Source organism: Copadichromis virginalis, linkage group LG12 (genome assembly GCF_057382275.1).
Source record: "Copadichromis virginalis isolate Kocher_CV1m ecotype Utaka linkage group LG12, C_Virginalis_male_GT1.1, whole genome shotgun sequence".
NCBI classification, from domain to species: Eukaryota; Metazoa; Chordata; class Actinopteri; order Cichliformes; family Cichlidae; genus Copadichromis; species Copadichromis virginalis.
The window spans coordinates 21,058,472-21,075,775 of NC_140629.1; the positions used below are offsets into that span (position 1 = coordinate 21,058,472).

General features: G+C 41.1%; 2 protein-coding genes across 2 annotated transcripts; both read left to right on the forward strand.

Moving 5' to 3' along the window:
• Positions 1 to 3,490: 3,490 nt before the first annotated feature.
• riok2 (RIO kinase 2 (yeast)) lies at positions 3,491 to 10,089 on the forward strand. The gene is made up of 10 exons (XM_085475275.1): positions 3,491 to 3,691; positions 5,026 to 5,164; positions 5,287 to 5,403; positions 5,539 to 5,714; positions 5,820 to 5,908; positions 6,035 to 6,226; positions 6,319 to 6,411; positions 7,599 to 8,042; positions 9,157 to 9,256; positions 9,578 to 10,089. The coding sequence occupies exons 1-10, from the start codon at positions 3,626 to 3,628 to the stop codon at positions 9,737 to 9,739; spliced, it is 1,578 nt and encodes a 525-aa protein (XP_085331401.1). The 5' UTR covers positions 3,491 to 3,625; the 3' UTR covers positions 9,740 to 10,089.
• Positions 10,090 to 10,905: 816 nt separating this feature from the next.
• On the forward strand, positions 10,906 to 15,970 carry LOC146696922 (protein limb expression 1-like). Its single transcript, XM_085474152.1, has 6 exons — positions 10,906 to 11,131; positions 11,728 to 11,924; positions 12,556 to 12,696; positions 12,776 to 12,871; positions 13,814 to 13,891; positions 13,972 to 15,970. Exons 1-6 carry the CDS (start codon positions 11,056 to 11,058, stop codon positions 14,425 to 14,427), a joined length of 1,044 nt encoding a protein of 347 aa, XP_085330278.1. The 5' UTR covers positions 10,906 to 11,055; the 3' UTR covers positions 14,428 to 15,970.
• The last annotated feature ends 1,334 nt before the right edge of the window (positions 15,971 to 17,304 follow it).

Genomic DNA, 17,304 nt, shown 5'->3' on the forward strand with positions numbered 1-17,304 from the left:
CAGCTTTTACAGATATTTCTTACTTTTTTCAATAAAATGCGCTATGCTTTATTGCTCCTGAGCAAAACCTGTCTCTTATTCACAGCAGTGAGCTATCATGACAGCAGGACTCCATACCACTCAACATTCAAACCTACTGCCATATTTTTATTCTATACTCTTTTACAAAACATTTAGAATCAGAATCAGAATCAGAATCAGAATACTTTATTGATCCCTGGGGGAAATTATTTTTTGTTACAGTGCTCCATTTTAAACCAACATTAAGACAAGACAGACAATACGCTAACTAAGAATAGTACAATATATACATATATATACATACATACATACATAAGTCACTTATAAATAAATATTTGGAAAAGAAACATGTGTAGCTGTAGCAGCAAACAGTGTGTTAAGTGGATGCGTTGTACAGGGAGATGGCCACAGGCAGGAATGATTTCCTGTGTCGTTCAGTGGTGCTTTTCGGTAATCTCAGTCTCTCACTGAACGAGCTCCTGTGGCTGACCAACATGTTATGGAGTGGGTGGGAGGTGTTATCCAACATTGTCTTTATCTTGGACAGCATCCGCCTCTCCGACACCACCTTGAGGGAGTCCAGCTCCATCCCCACAACATTGCTGGCCTTACGGATCAGTTTATTAAGTCTGTTGGCATCTGCGACCCTCAGCCTGCTCCCCCAGCATGCAACAGCATAGAGGATCGCACTGGCCACCACAGACTCATAGAAAATCCTCAGCATTTTCTGGCAGATGTTGAAGGACCTCAGTCGCCTCAAAAAATAGAGACGACTCTGGCCCTTCCTGTAAAGTGCTGTGGTGTTTTTAGCCCAGTCCAGTTTATTGTCAATGTGTACTCCAAGGTATTTATAGTCCTCCACAATGTCAACACTGACCCCCTGGATTGAAACAGGGGTCAAGTGTTTCCTGGTCTTCCTGAAGTCCACGATCAGTTCCTTGGTCTTTGCCACGTTGAGCTGCAGATGATTCTGCTCACACCACGTGACAAAGGAGTCGACCACAGCCTGGTACTCTGTCTCATCATCCCTGCTGATGCATCCAACCACCGCAGAGTCATCAGAAAACTTCTGAAGATGGCAGGTCTCTGTGCAGTGGCTGAAGTCTGTGGTGTAGAGGGTGAAGAGGAAGGGGGAGAGGACAGTCCCCTGTGGTGCCCCTGTGTTGCTAATCACCTTGTCAGACACACACTGTGGGAGACGTACATATTGTGGTCTTCCTGTCAGGTAATCAACAATCCAGGACACCAGAGAAGCATCCACCTGCATCGCTGCTAACTTATCACCCAGGAGGGTCGGCCTGATGGTGTTGAAAGCACTGGAAAAGTCAAAAAACATGACCCTCACAGTGCTCGCCGGCTGGTCCAGATGGGTGTAGACACGATTGAGCAGGTAGATGATGGCGTCCTCTGTTCCGAGACGAGGCTGATAAGCGAACTGAAGGGGATCCAGATGTGGTCTTACTATGGGTCGCAGCTGGCCTTTTCATCAGGTGAGAAAAAGGTTTGGGTGATATTGGACCGATCGTTAATAGAGTGAGTTGTCTACCAATTGGAAGGTCAGTGATTTGAGCCCTGAGTCATCTACTTGTCTACCAAGGCATCCTCAGATAAAATACTGAATCCTGATTTACCCCTGAAGCATCAACCACAGCATGACTGTGTGTGTGTTAGAAAGTGCTTAGGCGTAGATAAAAGGGGCGTGTGTGTGTGTGTGTGTGTGTGTGTGTGTGTGTGTGTGTGTGTGTGTGTGTGTGTGTGTGTGTGTGTGTGTGTGTTTGGGTGAATGTTGAGGAAACCACTTTGCATGCTTAACTGTGTAGAAAGGCTCTATGAAAGTACCAGTCCGTTTACCAGAGTTGAATAATAGGGAAAACACAAGTGTTACTAACAGAGATGGGCAGTAGCGCGTTGCTGTAATCCGATTACTTTTTTCAATTAACGAGCAAAGTAAGGGATTACTATAGCAAAAAAGGTAATTAGATTACTGTTACTTTCCCGTGAGCACGCTGCGTTACTGCGTTACTAAAACCGTGATTTTTTTGCTAGAGTGTCTCATGACAATGACGAGCGAGTGCTACGTTCGTGGCATCAGCTGTGTGCAGATCAACAATGGATAATATATCAAGTGTGGGAGAGAGTATGAGCGTGCAGCATTTAAAGTGTGGAAGTACTGACCTTACTTTGAGTTTGATTCTGGAAAAAGTGACAAAAACATTAGCGTCTGCTGTTCGAAGAAAACTTCTTTTTACAGCGAAAAATAAACCCCTAAACTTCCGCACAAGCACTGAGTACGCTGCCATGGGAATGTGAAATTCACAGAGAAACTCACGGATTCTTCCACTGACATGACGGCTGCGACACACCTGCACCAGGGCAAACCTCCGCCTGCCCCACTCCTACTAAACAGGTGAAAATAGAGCAACAGGACTGCTGATTCTTTGATTTTGTTTATTTTCTGGTGTGTTTTACTTGCATCTATTTGAAAGAGTGAGTGTAAACACAAAAAACTATTTTATTTTATGTGCTGGAATGTGCAGAAAATAGGTTTAAATGTTAAACAAATTTCTTCCAGTCAGAGAATGTTGCATATAATTTAATTTTTGCTTGATGCATAAAGTTAAAAGATTAAAACTAATAAAACAAGTTTTAAAAAAGAGACTTTTTCATTTGATTACATTTTATATGGTGGACTATGCAGAAAAAGGGTGTAAAATGTTTTTAAAAAGTAACTAAGTAACTAATTACTTTCAAAAATAAGTAATCAGTAAAGTAACAGGATTACTTTTGGGGTGAAGTAATCAGTAATTAGTTACTGATTCACCAAGAAAAAAGGCTGCAGAGGATGGTGAAGTGCAGGGACACCCGTCAGGTGAGTGCCTGGAGGTGGCAGGGGAGCGTTCTGATCAGTGGCGGGTAGAGTTGAGAGTTCTGCTCACCCAGGGTAAGTACTGACCCAACTGACAAATGAGATAAGACTAGTATTTAAAAAAATAAATGACAGTCAATGTTCTTCTTTCTATTAGTAGTTTGGGACTGAAGTAAGGGATTGAAGAGGATGTTTGGGACACTGGCTGTTTTAATATTTTAAACAGACTTTTAGTGTTTTTCAGGATTTGTGCAGATTGTGTCTACTAGAATTTTATTTTTATAGTTATATTTTAATTTCTGTTGCCCCCTGGCCATGACTGTTTTTATTCCTTGTTTTATTATAAATAGACAACATTGTAATATGGAAAACTAGGGTGACACTAGGGGGGACAAGAGATTATTTTAGGGTGGCACATCCCATCATATGCCCCTACAGTAGATGCAGTAGATGCGCCCCTGTTTTGGCTAATAAGAGTTAAAACTTTGTCCCTCCAGCAGATCCATTCTGGCACGTTTCCATCTGCCGGCGGGACACAGTGGACTCTGCTGTGATTGGAGGTCAGGGTACTTGCCGCAGCGTCCAATCCGGCGTCAGTTTTTCTAGAGCCAGAAGTGACGTCTTTTCCGTTCCTAGAACTTCCGCCTTGCACGTGTGTTTACAAGAAATGTGGCACCTTTAGGTTAAAAAAAGTTTGAAGAGCTAGCTCAGTGTAACCGTGTATGTGTCGGCTAAAATATGGGAAAGTTAAATGTTGTGATATTGAGATATTTATCCCGAGATGACTTCCGAGTCCTTACTGCGGTAAGTACAAAGCTAACTGCTAATTCGGTCCCAGTTGGTTAGCCTGTGCTAAGCCAGCGCTTGGTCAGCTGGTTATTGCTCATTAACTTTTACACATGCCACTGTTACAGCAGCATGCGAGATGTTAATGTAGTTGTAATGAAGGCGAGCACACATACACAGGCATTCATAGTTCATGTCAGGTAAACGGAACATCGTTTCACTGTACTCCTGTGGTTTAGTGACTGATGGTGGATTCACAAGACGCATATTTAAAACAATTAATTTCAAAATATGAGTGTCAGTGGTAGAAATATTCTGAGTTTGGGATCTGTCATTAGTAACAAACAAACCACTGGCGACATTGGTTGCCAAGCATAAGTACTTGTCCTGTGCACACTAGCTCTGAAGAGTCGCTTGATCTGCATATGTATTAATCCTTGCGTTATCTACCTAATATCTGTAATGTGAAATTGCTGCTGCAGCACTTCAGTTGCCCTATAGGGATTTGTCTGCCATTGAGGCTAATATGTTCCTTGTGATATGTGTTAGACCATTAAAGCAGCTTTCTTCTAAAGTTAGTGTTTGTTTTCAGTCTTTTAGGCACAAAATTAGGGTCCTGGGTTTTGCTGCATGCCCTCCTTCATTGATCTATGGATTATCGTGACCTATGATATCTGCAGATGATATTATGAACTCTGTAGTGAAAGTAGGGAGCAGGTGGAAGAGTCTGGAGAGGTAGCAAAAGAGGTAGCAAAATGGTGGGAACAGCTCTCCAGGTTAAGGGAAAGGGGAGGTTTACAGTAGGACCTGCTATAATGTATGATTTGGAGATAGTGGCACTAAAAACAGACAGGAAGCTGAGCTGGAGGTGGCATACCTGAAGAGACTAATATTGTTGTTGGGAGTGACCAGGAAGGACAGGATTAGAAACATCTAATCATTACATCAAAGGGACAGCTCAGGCTGAGCAGTTTGGAGACTAAGGTGGTGAGGCAAACTTGATACATGTGTAGATATATTGAGCGAAGGATGTTGAATATGGAGTGGCCAGCCAGGAGGTAAAGAAGATGACCACAGAGTATGGATCTAGTGAAGGAGGACAAGCAAAGATTGGTGAGTCAATGGAGGATGCTAGGAATAGGGTGAGATGGAGGCATATGATCTGTTGTGGTGACCCCTGAAGGAAGTAACTGGAAGAAGAATTTAGCATGGGAATTTTAAGGACATAGAAGGAATGAGCAAAGGCTGTTTTTCCTGAAATATACATTACAACGCAGATAAGCTTGTAATTTAATCTGTCAGCTCACTGGTGATGATAATTTTGATGACAATGATGATAATTTTTCACGCAGGTTGAGATGGGGATGAAAAACCATGAGATTGTTCCAGTAAGTCTTCTGTCTTCCATTGCAAGCCTCAAGCACGGTGGCTGCAACAAGATCCTCAGAGAGCTTGTGAAACACAAGCTCGTGGTCTATGAGCGCACCAAGAGTAAGAAAACTTACAAAAACGTATTCTATTCTATTCTATCTATTCTAAAAACACTAGCTTTGTCTCACAAGTTATGATGTAAGTGATTAGCTTTCTAACATGATGGCGTGTGTTGATCTCAGCTGTCCAGGGTTACAAGTTGAATTATGGAGGATATGACTACTTGGCCTTAAAGACTTTGTGCGCCAGAGAAATAATCATTTCTGTTGGCAACCAAATGGGTGTTGGCAAAGAGTCGGGTAAGTGTTTTGTTTTGTTTTTTAAATTTATAATCATAATGTGTTTTCTTTCAGGTTTTCAGGCTTTTACCGTCAATCTTTTATGTGCTCATGTTTATATAAATATTTCTTTCTTTCTGTTCACCTTGCATGTAGATATATATATTGTGGCGAGTCCAAGCGGAGAGCAGTATGCTCTGAAGCTGCACAGGTTGGGGCGTACATCTTTCAGGAATCTGAAGAACAAGAGAGATTACCACAAACACAGGAAGAACATGTCCTGGCTCTATCTCTCCCGCCTCTCTGCCATGAAGGAGTTTGCCTACATGAAGGTAATGAACCAAATGAGTGAGAGTCTGTTCTGGACCACTTACAAGTGTGATAGAAAAAACTGTTTTGTTGGAGGATTTTAATGTCTGTCTCCTCTTTAATCCCAGGCATTGTACGATCGAGGCTTTCCAGTTCCCAAACCTGTGGATTATAACAGACATGCTGTAGTGATGGAGCTCATCAATGGATATCCGCTGTATGTTAACAAGCCATTGATTTCCTCTTTTTATTTGTATATTAAAATAGAAATAACGTACTGTTCCTACTGGGGGGGGGGGGGGGGTTTCTTCCATAATTTGTGTGCATTGTCTCACTCTACTAGGTGTCAGGTTCATGAATTACAGGATCCATCAGCCTTGTACAGTGAGTTCATGGACCTCATAGTCAAACTGGCCAATCATGGCCTGATTCATGGAGATTTTAACGAGTTCAACCTCATGTTGGATGACCAGGACCACATAACAATGATTGACTTCCCTCAGATGGTGTCTACATCACACCCCAATGCTGAATGGTGGGTTTATTTGCTCGATTTTTAAAGTTGGCAGTTAAAAGTATCAAAGCATACAACTTATAATTGTCTACTTTTACGACTCCTTTTTGTAGGTACTTTGATCGAGACGTCAAATGTATCCGCGACTTCTTTGCAAAGCGATTCAATTATGAAAGCGAGCTCTTTCCAACTTTCAAAGACATCAGGTAACTGCTTGTACTTTATTTTAGTCAAAACTAGGGATGGGTATCGTTTAGGTTTTATCCGATACTGGTGCCAAACCGGTACTTTTGAAACGGTGCTTAAACGGTGCTCAAACCGGTGCTTAAAGAATGGAGAACACAAAATTGGTCCAAAAACCTCTAATGTTCAGCTGTTTTTTTGTAAAAAGATAACAATGTTAGCCTTTTCTGCAGCTATAGGGGATTTAGGGCATCACTCTTGGCTGGAAGCAGTGCTTAAACAATGGAAAAAACACAAACTTTATCCAAAAACTTCTCATGTTTTCCACTGTTTTCCACTTTTTCTTTGGTCATTTTAGCCTTTTTGGCCAGGGTGAAGGGAGTATCTGCTATCAAACAAGAAGACAGCCGCATGTAGCTATGATGATGTTTGCTAGTTCACCTTACATGCATTAATGTAATAACGTGGTTAGCCTACTCAACGTAAATTACACACGAACAACATTAAGCTACTCACGCAGAGAAGAACGGCTGCTGCTGCGATCATCATCCGTCATCATTTCTGCTGCACTGGCAGGGCTAGGGGCCAGGACTCTCCTCTTCGTGTTTTTGGGGGATGTTTCTAACTCCGGGTCCGATAACAGGCACCACACCCGCAGTAGATGTGCTCGGTGTGAGGTCTCGCAGCAAGCTATCAAATATGGCGCATTTTTCGGCTTTTAAAAAAAACCACTCGGCGTCGCCAGGTGTTTCATCGGATTTGAGGTGTTACCTCCTTTGACAGTATCACAGTATCAGCTTAAAGCACTTGTTGCAGGCTGCTGAGTTTGCATATTTTGCTGTGAAGTACAGACAGGCTTTTGACCGCTTCGCCTTGGGCATTTTTAATCTGTAGCTCTGCTCTAAAAGAACGTACGTACCTGGACCCGCCTACTATCCTCGGAAACGTAAAATTATTGGCTAGAATCTAAAGTGTATCACATCTCAGGAAAATTAAAGCACCGAAATGTGCGCTGCTTTTCGGTCTGGTTACTACCGTTTATGTCAGAACCGGTGCCATCGTGGCACCGGATACCGGTACCCATCCCTAGTTAAAACATAACAAACATGTATGAATACAGGGAACTGAATTACATTTTAAATGGTAAATGTGGAGGCCAGACTCTGAACTGAAAAGCAGTTCTAACATGATCTCCTGTTTCTTTCCAAAGGCGGTCATATTCTCTAGATGTTGAAGTCTCAGCCAGTGGCTTTACGAAAGACATGGAGCGAGATGGTGCATTGCTACACCCAGCTGGACCTGAGGACGATGAGGAGGAGGAGGAGGACGACGACGACGGTGACAATGATGACGAGGATGCCAAAGAGGCAACAGATGAGGAAAGAGAGGAGGCTGTGGACATGGAGGAATATAAACATGCAATGCTGGAACTGGAGGGATTACGAATCAGCGAAACACCTGCAGAGACACAAGATCAGGACGGTGAAAAGAGTAAGAACAAGGTTCAAGAGGATCAAGAGACTGAGACTGCATCTTCGCCTCCAGGTGATGAAGAAACAGAGAAGCAGTTAGATGAAGAGTTGGAGGAAGCAGAGGATGAGTTCCCAGAGCTGGCAGACCTTTCTGCCTCCAACAAGGAGTTTAAACCTTTCAGGTAAAAGCAGTGAATAGCCAACACAATAAAACCCCCAAAATGAAGATTATTCTTTGATGATTATGTGCCACTATTAGATAAATGGTACTGCAGGAAAACGGCATATGGGAAATATAAGACAACTGCTGATGAACTGCTTAGCTCATCTGTGTGGTATGTCCTTTTATGTGACCATTTGTGTTTTGTAATGTTCAAATAAGTCTGCAGCTGGCTAATAAAACCCCAATCATAGCAGTCTAAAGACCAGTCACAGACCTTCTGGCAACCACTGGTTAGTAAATTTTGTTGTACCTGACAGGTTGACAAGTAGTTGTGGGGGTTGCTGGTAATCTAAAATCAGTTGCTAAACCTTATTGACTCAGGGCTAGAGACTTGTCTGTGATCCTCTGGCAGCTGCCACTTGCAAGGGAAAAGGGTGTTTTCTGCAATCGGTCGGCAAATGTTTGCTGGCACTCACTAGTGTGAAATCGGTTGTAAAGAGGTATAGTACTGCACTGAAACCTTCTTGTTATTGCTTTGGTCACTGCTACATTTACAAGTACTTTAGACAAAAGATGCCAACTACGGTAGTGAAACTATGTAAGACTAATGGAATATTTTCCTTTTGAAACGTGTTGGTGGTAACAGTAATCTGCATCGTAAACCTTGAAGCTGTGCATTCGTTTTTGGTTTGTCCCATGCTTTTTCAAGTTTCAGTACAGCTCAGAGTAAATGGTGAGTGTTTGAGGACAAGTCTGTGTCTTCCATGCAAACTACAGGCAACTGCAGCAACCTGCTAGCGATCAGAGCTAAAAGAGTTAAAAGGTTTCTTTCTGGTGCAGCAAAGCAGCCTAACGACAGGCAACAACCACTCTGCAACCTGTCAGAGAATATACGTTTTTCCCTAGTAACCAAAGCAGTCTCTTATCCCGTGGATCTGAGGCTTTAATAGGATTGTTTGGCAAAGTATTATTGAGACAAGCCAGAAATATTTTTTTCTGAATTGTTAGTGAATTATAGAGACAATGAATCAAAATCTATGCTAATTTGTGTCAAATTAAGCTGGTTTAATGAAGTATGTACATTACAGTACATTTATGTGCTTTGCTATGATGTAATTTTTATCTCCCTGCAGAGATGCAGATAGTCTTCTACAAATTGTAGAGCACAGGAGGAAAAGGACAGACAGTGAGGCCACGATGGGAAGCACAGGGAGCTGCTCTACCATACCACCAGTAAGTATAACATAGATTTACACTGTTGATATATCTGGTTGACAGGGACACTCTGCTAATCTACCCAGTAACCAGAAACATGGTGACAGATTTGATGTCTTCATTATTTGGAAGTTTCAGCCAGTGCTGCAGCAGACACATTATACAGTTTTGGGGAAAATCTTAAAATGTCCCGTAGGTGTTGCTAAAGAGCTTCAGTTTGTAAGAAGGTGAATTAACACAGAAACAACATGCCAGCACAGTGTTGTGTCTGGCTTTCAGAGACAGGAGGTGAGTATATTCATCTGTTATGACCTGTTGTTGTTATCGTGTGTCCTGCAGGAGGTAATCCGTCAGAAGGTGCGGAGGCAGCTCACCAAACAGCAGAAGGCGGCGCAGAGGAGACGTCTACAGAAGGGTGAGGCCAACTTGGAAACCAAATCCAGGAGGGAAAACCAAAATAACATCAAGTCTAGCATGGAGACCAGCGAATTCTGGGGATAAAGAGAACAGCATTGATGAAATTCATGTTTACACCCTTTTTTCTTTTCTTTTTTTGGCTTTTTGAATTTTTTTTGTCTGAAGTTGTAAACACAATTAATAAATACTGTGTATTTATTCAAAAACTCAGCTTATTTGAATCATCACAGAGAAATCAAAGTGGAGGTCACATAAAGTGAAAACTGTTTTGGATGCTGTTCTCATAAAATCTCTTGGTTTTCTTTTTAAACTTAAGTAAAATTTTGTTGCTTGCATACACAAATATGGACTGCTTAATATAGCAAAACAGTATGATTAAACTATGGAAGTGTTTTTCTTATTAAATAAAGGCACTTGTTTTCACAAAACACTTATTTATCACTGTGTTAGTGCTTCATTTTTGTGTGTGTGCTGATACCTACATGAGCTCTACAACAGATTGAACAATGTTAATTAGCTTCCTGTTACAGAGTCAAAGGTTCATGCTCAGTCTGGATGTGCTGCTTACAAAGTGACTAACGTGGACAGGGATTTAAAATTCAAATGGTGCACATTCACAGAGAGCACACACCAACGCATTAATCATGAAAGAGTGACGGAAATGGATGGGCTACATATTGAGGCAGTCCGAAGGAAGAAAACGAAACATGTTTTTCTTCAAATTCAGTTAATTTATGCGTAGGAGGCTTTCAGAGAGCGTCTGAATTCACACATGAACAATGGCCTTTCATAGTGAACAGAGTGAGTGAAGCTCAGTGGGCCCAAATTTGCGTGTGAAGTCAAAAATATCCCACCCCCCACATATCCAAAAAAGGCCTGGGTAAAAATTTTCGCTGTAATCCTGAGAACGGGCATTTTTTTTTTTTTAAGCTGGACCTCTTCACATAATTTCCTCTTATGTTTTTTTCATTATAAAAAATTGTGGTTTCAACTTGGCTGCTAGGTCGAGTTTAAACCGTCCGACTGTGCTCAAGGATTAGGCAGCTGCACAGCCCCAGAGGAGGGGCTCAGCATTCCAGCTCTGCACCTCTGTGTGTGTGCATGTACAAGAGGACCGAGGGGCCCTCTGAGCTAATTGGCAGAGAGGGTGACAAAGGTGGTCTGCTTCAAAAGAGAAGCCCTGGCGAGATGGTCAAACAGACGAGGAGGAGGGGGATTTGGGGAGGTGGAGAAAGGGGAGTGGAGGTTCCTTCTAATTTTGAGCCATGGTGACGGTGGTGGCTACTCAGTTATTACTCTACTTAGCTACTCAGAGTCAGACGTGCTGTTTTGGTGGATCATTTTAATAAGAGAATGGTCTGAACGTGTTTGAGGCAGCAGGAACTAAATGCTGAGAGAAGATGAGTGACGTGAAAGTGGAGGAGAGCATCATGTCGTATTTATCACAAACTGAGACTGGCGCCGGCCCCAAAGACTGTGAGTAGGCAAGAAACTTTGTGACAAACTTACAGGTTAGTTTTTACAGCAAAGAAGATATGAGAGCACAGCTACAAGTCTTACTGCTTAACAGTGGTTTTTACCACTAGCAAGGCAATAATGCATCACATTAAAAGAAAGTCAGGGGAGTGTTTCATTGTTTTACTTTGTAACATTTCCTCCATAGCTCAAATAAATGCGAGTTAAGTTCTCCCTGTTGCCATAAATGGCCCTAAAGTGACTTTCCTGCCACGAAGTAAAGGACTCTGGGAACTTTTAAACCCATTTCTGGGTCAGAGTGAGCACAAAAGTATTCGGAAATACTAATATTGTCAAGTGGTGAGGTGCTTCCCTTCAGTTCCAGAGTCTACTTCAATATAAGCTGTCTGGGTATGCAGATAAACACAGATGTCTGATTTCTATTTTTAAGTCAAAATTTCTGCTCAGCAAGTGTGATGACACAGGAGAGTTAGCAGAATGATATAAGGGAACCCCAGACAGATGAATAACATCTCCTTAATACAAATGCAAGAATTCCTAACAGTGGCCTTTCACAAACATTTTCAATCTTCGTGCTGACATGCATGTATGTGCAGTAAACGTGGTGGCCATTCTTCATAACTTCTGGGAGCAGAAGCAGCTGAATGGTTCCTCCAGTGACTCGGATGGTTTTGGTGGGAAGGGAGCTGGCCAGACAGAGAGCCTGCTGTTGTACGAATCTGCACCTTCTCCTGGACCTCCGTATGTCTGCTATGTCACGCTTCCTGGAGGAAGCTGTTTTGGTAACTATAAGGTGTGTTTGACATCAACAGTGCTCTAACGACACTTTCATCTAATGTGCTTATATGAATAAACAGCTGTTATCCTTAAAGCCCTACAGGAAATATACTACTATATGCTAAAGGTTGAGTACATAAATAACAGAATTAGAGCAAGTAATAGTAATAACAGTATTAACTTATGCTACATTATCACTTGTTTCACCTTTTAATAGTATTACAAAATTGCTTTGCACCAGCACAATTCAACAAAATTACCAGCAAATAAAAGCCATAGCAAGCTTTTAAACAAAATGTTATTCTTTTGGTTTTATAGAAGTGTTATAGAATCAAATTTCACATTTTCACACTGACTTTAAAAGTCGTTTTAAAATGATGTTGTTCAGTTTAAATCTCATGATGCTTCTCAATGGGCTCATTGTGATCCAGACAGCAGCCCCCAGCTCAGAGGCAGCATATGATTGGGTATCTGTGAATTCCTAATCTCAATAGTGATGTGAGTTCAGATCCCATGATTAGCTGCAGTCAAGTGCAAAATTATCAAAAAAAATACAAGACTGGGTGCCCATTTATGGACATGTGGACGCAGCCTGAGGCCCACACACTCCTTTTGACGCACTCTGCTGGTTTTCTGCTCATACTCAGGTGTGTGAAACTCAAGCAGAAGCTCGGAGGGACGCGGCTCGTGTGGCTCTGATGAACTCACTTGTGAATGAGTTGCCATGTCGACGCATTGACCCTGAGTTCATCGCTCATAGTTTGCGTCAGGCGGCCAGAGACAGTGCTGTATGTGTAAGCTAGTTCAAACACACATTATTACAACTTGTATGTCTCAGTATTAACAGGCTTTGTGATGCGTTTAAAGGTTTCTGTAGAAGATGCATGTGATTCGGGTACCAGTATAGGAACCTACAGTTTGCTGCTTCACTCCTACATTGGAAGGAGCATGCTGGAGTTCCAGGTAAAGGACAAAGAAACACTCATTTCTTTTGCTTTACATAAATATGGCTTCATGACTAGATAGACTGAAAGATTCCAAGCATTACACTTACAATGTAAAGTGCCACTTTGCACTATAAATAGAGTGTTTATAATAACACCCACAATTTAAGTATCAACAGTTTATTATAAGGCAAACATCAAAAAAAAAAAAAGAAAAGGCCACCCACAGCCCTTCCTTGGAATCGTTTACCCCTCTGTTCTGCTCTTACATATCTCTCAGACCCTGGCAGAGACATGTGTTATTAAACACCTAATATTTCTACCTTTTGTATAAATAAGCACATGCCTGCAGACAGAGGGGTTATTAGTAGAAGGAAATGGGGTCATTATCATTCCTGCTAAAACTCAACTCATAGAGATGGATTGTGTCCAAGTAATACACACACTATCCACATGCACATGGGCTGAAATGTAGTCACACTTGTGCACCGGTCTGCACGCAGCATTGAGTATAAGCTTTGCAGCTGTCACTAGAATGTATAATTTATAATTGCAGTTAATGCAGGAGGTGTCAAATGGTTTCATAGTGCAGCAGAATTGTAAACAGAGCAGCAGGTACAACACGGATGTCAACCTGAAACAACTTTCCATCTGCGTCTAATTATGTTGGTTTAAGTTAATGTATGGACTCTCTGTTTAACAGTAATGTCACTAGTTTCCCAACACATGGCAGCTGTTCACCCAGTTGGTGTTTTATAAATCGAGGTGAAACATACCTTGTGCTTGAGGATTTGTGATAGTTTTGTCAAACCAACCACTTACATGTAATAAATATTCATATTTTTGTCTTTGTCAAACTTACAACGCTAATCTGGTTTGTTAGGTTCAACTCAGTACTCGTGGAGGTGCATTAAACTTTCCTTTCTGACTGTGTTTCTTTCTCAACCTCATCTTTCTGTAGGAGATGATGACAATTTTTCAGTTGTTGCACTGGAACGGGACTCTGAAAGCTCTGAGGGAAAGACAGTGCTCTCGACAGGTATGGGTCCTGCTTGATTAAGTGTCAGCATCTCCGTATCTATGAAGTGATGATGGCCTATTTTCTCTCCTCCATCTCAGAGTGTGATTAGATATTACTCTCAGCGAGGACTTGATGAGTACGTGCGCAGCAATATGGCTCTGGATTGGCTCGCACGGGAGCAGAGATCACCGGGTCTCATCGGAGCTGAGTTGCAGGTGGCACAGAGGGAGCTAGTGTTGGCCCGGCGTCGAGGCGTAGAGCTGCGCTTCTACAAGGAAAAAACAGAGATCCTTAGCTTGGCTCTCAGCCAAGCATACATTCACCACACACCTGAGGTCTTCAGCCATTCGCTGAGTCGCAAATACAAGCAAGAGCATCTGCCTTTAGACACATTTTACAGCCAGGAAACAGAAGCCCAGCGAGCCCCACCCTTAAGCCATTTGCCACCGGTCCATAAAAACACACAGCAAACAGTCTGTGAAGCCTCTGGACTCTCTGATAGTCCTTCACCATGCTCAGAGCAAACATTTGAGCCTTTAGATGACTTTGAATAAACTGAATCACAAAGTAGAGGATGGGCAAAACATATTGCCATTTAACTCTATACCTCCTAAAGGCCCACTAGGATTAACCATGAAGCTCTTTTCTGAAGTGTTTTCTGTCATATTTTACATATGAGAAGTTAGTGAGGGTATTCTTTGCCTATGCAGCTAAAAAATCTTCTACATCTACATTTGCTACACAGAAGGCAACTAGAATGTTTTTTGTCAGCATGACTGAGAGTTTAAAAAGAGGTTTTACAAAATTGGGTTGAGGTGTTATTATGATGCCCGACCATTATTAATTAACATACAATTTAGTTTGTGACTATAAAAGTATGGCTCACTGTAATGTATAAGCAGCTTTAACAACAATAAATGTAGCATTCAAGTGATTTAGATTAAATAGTAGAAAACTTAATTACATTTTTAACGTGGACCTCAATTTTTTGTTTGTTTTTGGGGGTTTTTATGAAGAGCACTCTGTCACTGTCCTACATTTTATTTATGCACATTCTTGTAGCAATGTAGCATGCACAGTCACAAAAGAGCATTTTCATAGCACTCTATGCAGTCCTACCTAAAGCACCTCTAGTAGCAGTAACTTGACTTTATCAGTCTTTTTTTTTACAACTTTGCTTTGGTTCATTTAAGTTTGTTAACATTTGTTATCTACAGCTCTCTTGAAGTCCACCTGCAGTATTTCAATCAGGTTTAGGTCTGGACTTTGACTTGGCCACTAAACACATTGATTCTTTCCTTTTTCAGCTATTCTGTTGTAGATTTGCTGTTGTGCTTGGAATCATTGTCCTGGCACGTGACACAATTTGATAAAAGTTTTAGAGTTCATTGTGGACTCAGGGACTGCAAGGTGCCTAGGTCCTGTGACTGCAAAACAAGCTTAAACTATCACCCTTCCCCCATGTGGTGACAGTTGTGTTTGTGCTGATATGCTGCGTTTGGGCTTTGCCAAATGTAGTGCTGCACATTATGAACAAATAGCTCCACCTTGGACTCATCTCTCAAGAAGATTTGTCATTTGTTCTGATGCAACTTGTGCTGTCATGTTCTTTTTAGACAGAATAGGCTTTCCCCTGGCAAACTTTCCAAACAACTTATACTCTTTCTGTCTTTCTTTAATTGTAACACTGAACATACTGAGGCCAGTGGAGTCTTTCTGTTTGTCAGTTAATCAAATGCATTTGATTAACAGCACCTGGCTGCCGCTCACCCTTTTAGTTCCTATGGAAGCAGTCAAGCTGTCCTTAGTTTTCCACGGGAAATCATAGAAGGCTTAGACACTCTTTTTCACATGACTGTATGTAAACTTGTTCTCCCTGCTTCACTCCTCCCTGCATGTCTAGGCTGCCATGTAATGTGTCAGTTTTTTTAAGAACAGTGAAAGATCCTGACCTATTACATGTTATTTGATTGTTTTACATTGATAAAGGACACATAGCAAATGCATAGTTCAGGGGAAACGTTAATTTCGTCATTTTAAAAGTACATTTCAAAATGAATGTTTTTTTCTGCCCTCATAACCTGTGACTTTTTTTGTTTGTTTGGGGTTTTTTTTTTTTTTAAATATCCTATGTGTCATTTCAGACTGTGATAATTTGATTATGTCATAATGCATTAGTCAAATTTTAGATTTTAAGTATGTTGATGGAGGAAATTATGCAGTGATTCCACTAACTTGCAGATAAAGACATTTATGACTTTGTAGTGAGTGAAAATAATTATCTAAGGCAGGAGTGTCACACGTACAGCCAGCGGACCACATCCGGCCTGCCAGAGAATTTCATATGTCAATTATCAATGGCCCGTCAGTATGTAGGAGCAGGCAGGGGTGAGACTTTACATTGATAGGCACACCATGCAAAGACAGACTGTCATCATACCATTATGCGAAACAAGGAATAGGGACTGATGTTCAGTCTTATAGGCCAGGTACACAAGGCGACCGAAGTTGGATTTAAATGCAAGGGTGTCGGAAAAAGGTGAAAAAACGAGCGAAGACCAGTGGTGTGCGATACTGTAAATTTAGGTATTGAAGATACCAAATAAATAGAGGGCCAGTATTGCCAATACCAATACTGATACCGACACTTTTAACTTATAAAGGCAGTTTATGTAGGGAAGAGTGCTGTGTAATGATTTATGAGATAAATCATGATGAATTTGCAAATTCTGATTTTAACTACAACTAAATCACTGTGAACAATTAGTTAACACAACAAAACACACCCCTCAGCTTTTCATATATTTTGAAACTGGGTTTATTGAGACTTGGAATGTAAATGTTTATGATTTATGATTAGGCTGATGATCAATAATGGGTCAATGACCCTCCTAGGGACACTCCCAATAAGGCTTAAAAATCTGGGACTCTTCACCAACTGCTCTTAGGATTAAAGAATCTTCTTGGACGAGAGATGAAATATCTTCAAGAAACTTAAAGAAGTCCAGTCGCTTTTCTTTCCAAGTTCCTTAGATTGCTTCTAAAGCACTTTGGGTCCTCTTCTGTAGTTTAAATGTGTTATAGGACATAAATAAAATAGACATGACTCACTTTCAGATATTTTTCATAGTGCATGTTTGAGGTATATTTATTTATTTCCTAAAAAATGATCTATTTAACACAATTAAGTGGGCTACATGCCGAACTTAAAGGATTGAAACAAAGTATCGATTCTATTGCAATAATATAGATCTGATACCAATACCAGCATTGGTATCTTTTATCGATATCTGCCTATCTCTAGCAAAAACGTAAAATAATCAGCAACTGGCTGTATTTCAATGATATCGTAGACTGCAAAGCTGAGTGCAGAATTTAAAAAATTCAGAGCTGGATACAATGATACCCGTTTTTATTTTTAGCCATTTTCC

Coding starts and splice junctions, on each gene's coding strand:
- riok2 (XM_085475275.1), top strand. CDS start 3,626: ATGGGAAAGTTAAATGTTGTGATATTGAGATATTTATCCCGAGATGAC. Junction 3,692..5,025: donor ACTTCCGAGTCCTTACTGCG/GTAAGTACAAAG, acceptor TTTTTCACGCAG/GTTGAGATGGGGATGAAAAA. Junction 5,715..5,819: donor AGGAGTTTGCCTACATGAAG/GTAATGAACCAA, acceptor CTTTAATCCCAG/GCATTGTACGATCGAGGCTT.
- LOC146696922 (XM_085474152.1), top strand. CDS start 11,056: ATGAGTGACGTGAAAGTGGAGGAGAGCATCATGTCGTATTTATCACAA. Junction 12,697..12,775: donor AGGCGGCCAGAGACAGTGCT/GTATGTGTAAGC, acceptor ATGCGTTTAAAG/GTTTCTGTAGAAGATGCATG. Junction 12,872..13,813: donor GGAGCATGCTGGAGTTCCAG/GTAAAGGACAAA, acceptor ATCTTTCTGTAG/GAGATGATGACAATTTTTCA.